At 38.7% G+C, this 11,843-nt stretch overlaps 1 protein-coding gene across 1 annotated transcript in view; it reads right to left on the bottom strand.

Moving 5' to 3' along the window:
* Positions 1-5,485: 5,485 nt before the first annotated feature.
* LOC107601320 (bone morphogenetic protein 7-like) overlaps positions 5,486-11,843 on the bottom strand; it is a 14,543-nt gene continuing 8,185 nt past the window's right edge. The window contains exons 5-7 of the mRNA XM_016293475.1: positions 9,317-9,393; positions 8,150-8,260; positions 5,486-5,605 (exon numbers count right to left, since the gene is read on the bottom strand). Coding sequence (XP_016148961.1) covers positions 5,486-5,605; positions 8,150-8,260; positions 9,317-9,393 — 308 coding nt within the window. The remainder of the gene's footprint in view (positions 5,606-8,149; positions 8,261-9,316; positions 9,394-11,843) is intronic.

The following is an 11,843-nucleotide window of genomic DNA, read 5'->3' as shown; positions in this document are numbered from 1 at the left end:
TTATATATGCTGTATTTTTTAGATAAATGCAGCCTTGGTGAAGAGACTTCTTCAAAAACATAAAATTTTACTGACACCAAACTTATGCACTGTAGAGTAGTGTACATACAATACACTCATACACACACGCATGCACAGACACTGTAAAATTTTAGATTAGGGAATATTGACTATAGTTGCTTATTAGCATGCATATTACTAGCATATTGGCCGTTTATCACTGCTTATAAAGCACAGGTAATGCCTTATTCTGCATATGACCATATTGTACATTCCTTATACCCAATTTATTTGGGGGCAGAAATATGATCTCATGTTCTTGACAGGATTTGTGAGATTCATCCAGTGACGTCTGTGCTCTCAACAGATTGTTTCATGCTGCACAAGAAGATCAATATCTATAAGTGTTGAATTTCCCCACTGAAAGCACTAGAGGCCAGACGACGTACTGTCCCACTCAGATGAGCACAAAGAGATGAGTAAGCATTCTGACTAATGACCAAATCAGACCACTAAGCACTCTGCATGTCCCCCACCCTTCCTATCCAGCAGAGTTATCGATCGACATGTGGCCATGAGCCTCCAGAACCATATCAGAGCATTACTGATGTTATGATTCATTTACATTCAATTTCATTAAAACTATGTAGCCCTACCTGCCATCTGCTCATTCTCCAACTGCATGTGTTGACAGTTAGAACCTACATCTACTTATAAATTCTATAGAAGTAAAATAAAAATGTGTTCCTGAAAACACACTTTAATTTGAGTACATCTATCTGAATACACTAAAAACTATCTCCAATTTGTCAAATTTGATCACCTAGTGTATTATAAATAATAGTAATAATAATAGTATTAATACCAACATTGTATATACATAAATCACAATACAATACATATATTCTGTGTGTGTGTGTGTGTGTGTGTGTGTGTGTGTGTGTGTGTGTGTAAACAATATTGTCCAGTACACAATATATGTATTGTACTACTAATCTACAATTTTAATATACAATGGTATTATAATATACAGTACCAAATACTGCAAAAATGATATAATCTGCTTCTAATATCACCCTAATCAGACTAATAATAATAGTATTAGTATAATAGTAATAATAATAGGAAAGGTAGTAGTAATAAACAATATTGTCCAGCATATACATAATATATGTTTTGTATTTCTAATCTACAATTATAAAATACAATGGCATTATAATATACAGTAGCAAACATTGCAAAAAAATATATCATATGCTTCTAATATCACCCTAATCAGACTAATAACAGTGATAATAATAATAATAATTTATAATGTAATTATTTCTGATTATTCTGACTATTTCTGATCATATAAAATCATAGTCCAGTATTGATGCTTATAGGTTACCAATATGTTGTGCTTCTTATAATGACATTCACACCCTTATAATAATAAATAAATAAGTGCAAGTAATTAACATTCATGCTAAACTGACCGTTCAAACTGAGCTCCACAACTCTTCAAAAAGTTACAAGTTACTTCATCCGTCCTATAAGACCTAATCTCAGACCAGAGACCAGAGTAAAAACATGCTGCTAAAGCAAAGTGTCTTAACTCCTGGTAAAAGCACAGTATTGAAGACATCAAGGCCACAGACACAGCAAAGTGAACAGCAGCAGCACAGCGCTCTTACAGTGTATCAGCCGATGATAAAGGAGGAGCATGCAGCTGTTTGAGGGAGATAAAGCAGGCTGAATACTGTACCTGAGCAGACAGTCCTGCATCGTCCGGCCTGATACTACACGACTCGTGCCAATGCCAGCGGAGGAGAGAGACTGCAGCTGGGATGAGAAGAGGGATGGAGGGGGAGGGACAGAGAGATAGGACACAGGATACAGTGACTTTCAAGGAAGGAGATTAAATAGCAATAGAACAGAACAGACTGTAACTCAGAGAGATACAAGCATAGAGACTAGGCACATGATGCTCATTTTATCCGGATTTACACAATTCAGAAATACATTAACAATGCAATTCACAGAGACAATGATTTGAATGTGTGCCATTTCAGTTTCTGTCTCATGTTTTCAATTTCTTTACGTTTTTTGGCATTCGTATATTAAATATTTTATTTAAAAAAAAATTTAATAATTCAGGAAACTTTGGCATTACTTTTTACTTTATGCTTACATCGAATTTTTTGTGTCATTCAAAGAAAATTAAAGTCGAAATTATTAAAGCAAAAAAATTTTATTAAAAAAAGTACTTTATAACAAATAGAGTTAAAAACATGACATACCATGTCATAATTATGAAATTAGAAAGTCTAAATTACGAGTCATAAATTCGAAACTAACAAAAAATAAAGACGTAAGTGTCATCAGTTAAAGATTTTTATCTCAGAATTTTGGCTTTTTATCTGATAATTGTAACTATTTATGTCAATTATAATTGACCTTTTTTTCTTATTGTGACAGAAATTAGTTTCCATATTTTTGCATTCTGATACAGCCTTATTTGTTACAGATTTTTCTTTGATACTACACTTGTAAACTGCTGTAGACTGAAAAAAAAAATAGAAATCCATTGCAGTCTGTAGATACTGATCCTAGAGTTCATGTAGTGACGCTTAATTGCCAGTAGAGCTCAGCATTATTCTCTCCACACACAAATTGTTGCCTTGTGAAAAGATTTGGCTGTTACTTTAGTTAGATGTTAGATTACATCACACATAAGCACAGGGTTTCTACTATGTAACTGGAAATGTACAAATATGTATAGCATAGATTGCACACGTTTCTTGAGTTTCTTGAAGTCTCTGTGATTTAAAGGTGAGCTAATTCTACGTACAGTATGTCATGTTGCAATTACCGAAATGGCAGGGATTGAGTTACAGGAATAAATCTAGCATCTTAGAATGCACAAATCAGTATGTCAAATGAATAGGATGTCAGAATGCTCAGTATTTATGATACAGTAGGTGACAGATGACCTGCATGCACTGATGCTCAAAAGTACAGGAATTCAAACTCATGTGTCATTTCAACACGGCGACCATAATGACACTTCACACAGAATGAAAAAATGAAACTGCATGAATGACAAAACTATATTTTTTTTTATTGAGGAGGAAACCGGTTTTAAATATATCTCTCCCTCCCTTTCCCCTTTTTTATTCAACAAGGAATGGAATTGGTCAAAAGTTACATTTATGATGCTACAAAATATTTCTATTTTAAATAAATGCTGTTCTGTATATATATATATATATATATATATATATATATATATACAGTATATATATATATAATGAATCAAAGAATGCTTAATATATTAAATATTAAGCATTTTTGAAGGCTCATATGACACTGAAGACTGGCGTAATGATGCTGAAAATTCAGCTTTACATCACAGGAATAAATTACATTTTAAAACATATTCAAATAGAAAGCAGTTAAAATTATATAAATATATATAGTTTAAATTATATAATATTATTTCACAATGTTACTATTTTTACTGTATTTTTGATCAAATAAATGCAGCCTTTTTGAGCTTAAGAGACTTTCAAAAATGTTATACAATTGTAGCACCCTTGAACATTTTTGAACAGTAGCTTATATACACTAGTTTTATATTCTGTTTACCTTAGATGAAACAAGTGCCCGTTTTTTTCTGTGTGTATTTATATTCTTTTTCATATAAAATTACTTTTTGTCAGTAAGTAGCATATAGTTGCTAATAAACACAATTTTTACCTGGATAATAAGAGTCTTTTGACACGTAGAGATTTTCCCTCTTAGTCCCACATTACCACCCCATTAACCTCTGACCCTGTGCTGCCGAGAGCAGAGGTTCAGTGGAGGGCAGAGCGAGGGAGATGAGAGAAGGAAGAGGAGGCCTCTCGGGCAGAATGTGCCCCTGGCCTCAGAAAGAGAAAGTGGGAGTGTGGCCCGTGACCTCGCGCACACACACATGGTCTGCATTTGGATGTCTGCGGGTGGCACGGAGCTAGCGCTAATCTGAAACAGCCTCCGCTATAAACAGGATGTCGGAGAGTGGATGAGAGAGAGAAAAAGCGGAAAGAAGGTGAGCAAGGGGAAGAGCTTGTCTTGATAAAGGTGTTGGTTTGGTCTGAACTCTCACAAAATTTGTATTTACTTAAACTTACTTATTTACATACGTATTTACTTCAACTTTATTTATATCTCACAATTGCAACTATTTCTGACAATTGCATATTTTTTTCTTTTTCATTTTTGTAATTGCAATTCATTTTGGAATTATTTCTCATAATTGTGACTTTATAATTCAAAGTGTGAATATGCTGTATCTCACAATTCTGATTTTTTCTCAAAATTACAAATGTTATGCCACAATTTTTATGTAGCTATGTCTTACAATTGCTAAACCTTTTTTGTAATTGTGATTTTATATCAGTTACAACTTTGTAATTATTGCATCTGTTTTTCATGTTGTGACATTATCTCACAATGTTACTTTATACAATTGGGACTATTTAATTGCAACTTTGTGTTTTTTGTAAGTGCAAAATTAATTTCTCATTATTGTAAATATATCTCACAATTGCAACTTAATTTCAGTCAATTGCAATTAAAAAAATTGCGGCCTTATTTATGTTTATATCTTACACTGTGAATATATCTTATAATATTCACTTTTTCTCACAAACACAAATATCCCATGTGACTATTTCTCACAATTGTGAATAATTCTCTCTCATAATTGTTATTATATTGCGCAATTACAATTAAATTTTTCATTGTTGCAATTATTTCTCACAAACTGTATTTTTTGCAACGTTTTTCTCACAATTGCAACTTAATTTCTCCAAATTGCAATTAGCATAATAACTTTAATATGCATTATACAGAGGCAAGATGAAAAGAAAAAATACCATCTAAACGTTTCTAAAGACAGTAAGTTCCCCTCAGACATAAGTTCATAAACTTCTACCCCTAATTGAATCACGATTTTGTAATTGCAATTCATTTTGGAATTATTTCTCATAATTGTGACTTTATAATTCAAAGTGTGAATATGCTGTATCTCACAATTCTGAATTTTTCTCAAAATTACAAATGTTATGCCACAATTTTTATGTAGCTATGTCTTACAATTGCTAAACCTTTTTTGTAATTGTGATTTTATATCAGTTACAACTTTGTAATTATTGCATCTGTTTTTCATGTTGTGACATTATCTCACAATGTGACTTTATACAATTGGGACTATTTCATTGCAACTTTGTGTTTTTTGTAAGTGCAAAATTTATTTCTCATTATTGTAAATATATCTCACAATTGCAACTTAATTTCAGTAAATTGCAATTAAAAAAATTGCGGCCTTATTTATGTTTATATATTACACTGTGAATATATCTTATAATATTCACTTTTTCTCACAAACACAAATATCCCATGTGACTATTTCTCACAATTGTGAATAATTCTCTCTCATAATTGTTATTATATTGCGCAATTACAATTTTTCGTTGTTGCAATTATTTCTCACAAACTGTATTTTTTGCAACGTTTTTCTGTGGAGTTGTGTAGGGGCGCAACAAGGTTTTGGAACCGTTTCAGGGTTGATGAAGTGAACCTGAGAAAAAAATACAAAGGTCAAAGTTGAAGGTCTAAAGAAAAGTACTTTAATTACAGTAGATTTTAGTTTTATGAATGCCAATATTACATGGTTTAAGTCAACTTGTAAGAATGACAATCTGCTTGTCAGTGCTTGATTCAAATCAGAATGTAAAAATTTGTCATAACTTGTGTGCCTTTCTTATTTAAAATATCTTATAAATATCTTTATTCTTATGAAAAAAATATCTCAGAGCGAATGTCATGGCGGACACCCAAATTCACTATAATTTAAAAAATAATACTTTATAGTTTAAGAGTTTTTTAGGTGAGAATCTACTTGTTTGGACTTTAAATATGCAGTTTGCTAATAAAGATAATGTCGATTAAAAAATTGGCTTCGTCGTTTTCAGAGACGTAAGCGCTAGGGCGTCAGCGGTCATTCAGTGCTCATAAACCCGTGGAGAGAGCGCCTCACCTCGGCCAGATCTTCTGGAATCTGCCGCTGGCTCTGATGTCTCTATAGTAGTTAAACATGAGATATATTTAATTTGGGGTAAATCTAACAGGCAGTCTTTGGTCTCATTAATCTATTATTTGTTCCAGAGCAAATAGTTTTGGCAAAATCTCATCGTGTTGTAACTTCAATGCTGTATATCAGAGCGCTGCCTTTGTATTTTTGACTGAATTGCCTAGCAACATTTATAATGGCTGTTGTTGTTTATTAAATATTATTGTCACGGTTGCACTACTGAGTGGAGGGCGGAGCAAGGAACGGATGGAGACGAGAAGTACATCAATCCAGAGAATTTTAATTATAACAATGAACAAGGAAAACTCACGTAGCACATGTAGACATAAACAATACCGGACGCTGAACTAAAAACAGGGAACACTATTTAAACACATGACAAGTTGAGCGGATGACGAGACACACCTGGGGTCAATGGAAATAAAAAAATTTAGGCAGGCGGTAGGAGCCGTTGGAGAGATATGTGGAGGTTCTCGGCGTGGGGTGAGCTGGGGAGACGTGGCGCTTTTCAGCGGGAGTTGGATGACGAGGCTTGGGAAGTTTCTTTACTTCTTCAACTTCGAAATCTGAACTATGTCTGAATCTTGAACCAACAGCACGAGATTAATCAGCTCAATCAGGATTATCTCGTCATTCAACCCTAGCAGGAAGCGCGCACTACTGAGTGGAGTGCGGAGCAAGGAACAGAGGGAGACGAGGAGTACATCAATCCAGAGAATTTTAATTATAACAAGGAAAACTCACTTAGCACATGTAGACATAAACAATACCGGACTCTGAAGTAAAAACAGGGAACACTATTTAAACACATAACAAGACGCGGGGATGACGAGAATAAATGGAGGAACACCTGGAATTAAATCAACATAATCAGGACAGGAACAGGAAACTAACCAAATATGGGCATAAACACTGGGTCACAGGGAGCACATGGGGAATACAACACAACACAAGCCTGACAATTATCATTCAATGAATAATATTTTATATACACAATTGTTGTATTTAGCATTGGTAAACGGTGTGTGTGTGTGTGTGTTGGTGATGGTGATTTTAGTTACATTGTTCCGCCTTTAGATGGCAACAAGAGACTGTTTTACGAGTCAGCAGAAAAGACTTTTAAATTGCTTCAAAAAGCTTGTACACAGCCTACAAACGCACTGAGCAGTGCTGTCATCAGAAATAACCCTTGAGCCTATTAGACATTCATACTAATTGTGAATATGAGATTGATCTGAAGAATGAATGCTGTATCAAATGCAGGTAATTACAATTTCTCAGTCAATCTCTCTCTCATAATACTCTACTGTACATAATACACCGCTTTTAATACAGTAATGCAATATGCTTTTAATGAAGAAACTCAACGTTCCTTCGTTACTAGTTATAAAGTGATGTTTTGAAATTAGTAACGGAGGCTTGGGTTTAGCTGTTAAACTATCAACTTTAGATTTGAATCCATGGCATAAGGAAGTAGTTCACAAATAAGAGGGCCTTTAAAGACACCCCGTTGTAAATTTTTTATGTATTCACACACTCGTGCCGTCAAGCTGTATATCGGCACACTGTGATTACCTACGGCCCAATCACAGCCGTGCCGATATTCAGCCATATCTCACATCTACTCGTGTGATATTGCTCATATGCACACACACAGTAGCTATATACAGTAACTGTATACACTACCATTCAATCTAATGCTCACAAAGCCTGCTTTAATTTTGATCAAAAATACACTAAATTATTCCTATTAAACTGTGAAGCAAAGCTGAATTTTCAGCATCATTACACCAGTATAACCTGTAATATTTCCTTCAGAAATCTAATTCTAATATGTTGATATGCTCAAGAAACATTAATCAATTTGAAATTAAAATCTTTTATAACATTATGAATGCCTTTACTGACACTTTTGATTAATGCACGTTGCTGAATAAAAGTATAAGATAAAATAATAAAATAAAATAATGCAAGATACAGCTTTAGAAATATTTGTGATTGGCAGCTGTGGTAAAAAAGTACAAGACTTACCAAAGTCTGTACAATGGCGTGGTTTGTGGCGTTCATGTAGGAATTGAGAGGAAAGGCACATTCTCCCATACAGTAATATGCAGCGTATCCTTCAGGAGCTATAATCCAATCCTGAAAGATGGACAGAGCACAAATCTGTTAGCATGACAACCACCTTCAGTCATAAAGCTTGAGCTAGATCTTTCCCAAACAGATGGTCTTCAATTTCATAATGCATTCTGCATGTCAGATCACTCCGATAAAGCATAATCGTATTCTGTACTCGTGTTAAAGTATGTGTAAAATGTTATGATTCAAAAGGGAATTTGAGGGTAATATAAACCCACATGCTAGAGCCAGGGTCTCAGAGTCCTCGCCAGCTGCTCTGAGTGAGTGTTTATGTGCTATGATCCAGTAGGAGAGACAGATATGCTACAGGTGGCAAGACTATGGGTGTGTAAACAGAAACGAGGCTCTCCTATCTCTGCTTGACTGCTGGTGCTCGTACTCTTGAGGTAATGCAGTAATGAGTAATGGACAGACTGACTTGAGTTACACAGACTCATAAAATGGTTTGAGCCATAAACACAGTGAGAGATAAAGTGGAATGTCAAGTGAGAAAGAGAAGGAACAGCTTATGAAAAAAGACCATCAAGCTGGTTTTTGGAATATTTTAGCTGGTTTGTTGTTGGTTCTGGGCTGGTGGTTTATTCGTCCAAAGCAGATTGACTGAACCTGCCACTGCCAATACATCCATGACATGCTGCTGTAAGCATGTAGAAATACTGCTGCTGCACATATAACATATATGAAATAACCCCCATATATAGCATACATTAAATTACCCCATAGCAGATCTATACAGGTGGAGCTGGGGAAGTGGATGGTTTATGAAGCATGCTGCCACTGCTATAGCAAGCACTAGCTGAGTATTTGAATGTTGAACAGCAAGATCACTGACTACTGATGCGAAAAATATCAATCAGCTGCGTTGTGTGAATGATGATGTAATTATATCAGATTGAGTTAATATTGGCCTGCGCCATCTAGAGTTTCATGACAAAACTTTGTATATATGAGGGGAAATTATTTTTTAAAAAGCAGAAAATAAGACTGAGAGAGATGACAAACAAAAAGAGAGATGAGAGAAGAGAGAAGAGAGAGATGAAGGGGTGAAGAATAACACACCTGCCATCCAAGGTCTCGAAAACTAACGTACAACTCATGTTTCTTACAGGCCTGCTTCTGATCCGCACTGCTGTTCTCTAAAAACAAAGAGAGAGAGAGAATTGCTGTATAGAAACCTTTTACAGAAATGATAATCCCTTGTGATGATGTTTAAAACTCAATGAAATCAAAAGTTTGCATGATTAGATCTATGTCTGTTAGTTTTAAAGTCATCTATATGCAAGTGCAGTGATCTTCCAACAATAATAATTTTATTAAAAAACGAAAAAAGAAAAAAAAAACTATGCTAGTGTTGTCACAGTGTCTGGTTGTGGTGCCCTGGACAGGCCACTTGAGGGCGCTCTTCCTGTTTCGTTGTTACATGTTTTGAACTCATAGTTTCCCATAGTCCTTTGCTTTGTCGTTCTGTTCTGATCATGATCACCTGTTGGTAATTTACTCATCATTTCATCACTACTTATACCATGCTCTCACTGTCTGTCTTGGCTGCAGTATTGTTTGAGGTTACGTTGTGTTTTCTGTTCCCTGTGTTTTGAAGTTACCTTTTGTCTAGTTTTAGTTCTGTTCTGATTATTTGTTACTTTAATAAACTACTGCACTTGGATCTACTTTGTTTTCTCCTGGCTTTCCGTGACAGAATACTGCAACCAGTACCAGATCCAGCAGTTTGTTTGGCCTTTGCTTTTTTGGGGGACTATGGACATGCGAATTGCCCCTCCTGCCACAGAGAAGGAGCGAGTGGCTCGACACCGGGCTCTGATGACTCAGAGGCAGCATGGAAGGGAGGTTGGAGGTTTTGCCCAGACTTTTTGGACATTTTTGGTGGGGCTGAATTATAATGAGGCTGCACTTAAGGACTTCTTTAATGTCTGTTTGGATGATCCTTTGCCCCAGTGGGAAATGGAGGCACTCAGGATCCTGGATTTCTGGGGCTTCGTCAAGTATCTCCATGGTCAAAGTCAGTGGGCAATACCAGGCCAATCAGAACCGTTCCGCAGGGATTTTCCCACCACCTCTACCCTTCAGACTCCCACTAAGCGGCGGAGGGCGAGAAGGAGGACAGTAAAGCCTAGTCCAGAACCCGCTCCAGTCCGGGAGCTCACCGAGTCCGGGAGCTCACCCAGTCCGGGAGCTCACCCAGTCCGGGAGCTCACAGAGCCCGCTCCAGTCCGGGAGCTCACAGAGTCCACTCCAGAGCCCGCTCCAGTCCGGGAGCTCACAGAGTCCACTCCAGAGCCCCCTCCAGTCCGGGAGCTCACAGAGCCCACTCCAGAGCCCGCTCCAGTCCGGGAGCTCACAGAGTCCACTCCAGAGCCCGCTCCAGTCCGGGAGCTCACAGAGCTCATTAAGGAACTCATTCCAATCCGGGAGCTTATAAGGTCTACTCCAGAGCCCACTCCAGTCCGGGAGCTCACAGAGCCCACTCCAGAGCCCGCTCCACTCCAGAGTCCGCTCCAGTCCGGGAGCTTATAAGGTCTACTCCAGAGCCCACTCCAGTCCGGGAGCTCACAGAGCCCACTCCAGAGTCCGCTCCAGTCCGGGAGCTTATAAGGTCTACTCCAGAGCCCGCTCCAATCCGGGAGCTCACAGAGCCCGCTCCAGTCCGGGAGCTCACAGAGTCCGCTCCGGTCCGGGAGCTCACAGGGTCCACTCCAGAGCCTGCTCTAGTCCGGGAGTTCACAGAGCTCATTAAGGAACTCACTCCAATCCGGGAGCTTATAAGGTCTACTCCAGAAACCGCTCCAGTCCGGGATCTCACAGAGCCCACTCCAGAGCCCACTCCAGAGCCCACTCCAGAGCCCACTCCAGTCTGGGAGCTCACAGAGCCCACTCCAGAGCCCGCTCCAGTCCCGGAGCTCACAGAGCCCACTCCTGAGCCCGCTCCAGGCCGGGAGCTCACAGGGTCCACTCCTGAGCCCGCTCCAGTCCGAGAGCTCACCGGGTCCACTCCAGAGCCCGCTCCAGTCCGAGAGCTCACCGGGTCCACTCCAGAGCCCGCTCCAGTCCGGGACCTCACAGAGTCCGCTCCAGTCCGGGAGCTCACAGAGTCCACTCCTGAGCCCGCTCCAGTCCGGGAGCTCATAAGGTCCAATTCAGAGCCTGCTCCAGTTCAGGAGCTCATTAAGGAAGTCACTCCAGTCCGGGAGCTCACAGGAACTGTTGCAGAGTAATCTGCCTGTCCTGTTGCAACCGTCGAGGCTGGTACTAAACTCTGTCTGCTCTTGTTTCCAGTTTTCCCTAAGTCACTGAGAGGATTTTCTGTCCCACCAGTGTTGCCTGGTAGGATTCCGGCTCTGCTCTGGTTGCCCGCCTGGGTTCCTGTTTGGCAGGAGCCTCAGTGGCTCATTCCTCCTGGCTATCTGCTGGGGTTCCTGTGTGGTTGGGGCCTTGCTGGTTCATCCTGCCGGCCCCGCCTTGGCCTTTCACCCTGCCGGTTCTGTGCTCATGCCCTGGTCTTTCTCTGTCCCCTGGCCCCCTTCCATTGTATAGTCCTGAACCCCCCCCCCCCCCTCCCCCCCCCATCCTT

Source organism: Sinocyclocheilus grahami, unplaced genomic scaffold, assembly GCF_001515645.1.
Source record: "Sinocyclocheilus grahami isolate Dianchi unplaced genomic scaffold, SAMN03320097.WGS_v1.1 scaffold303.1, whole genome shotgun sequence".
NCBI lineage: Eukaryota > Metazoa > Chordata > Actinopteri > Cypriniformes > Cyprinidae > Sinocyclocheilus > Sinocyclocheilus grahami.
Note: the sequence above shows the minus strand (reverse complement) of the source record. Positions and strands in the feature narration are given on the sequence as shown.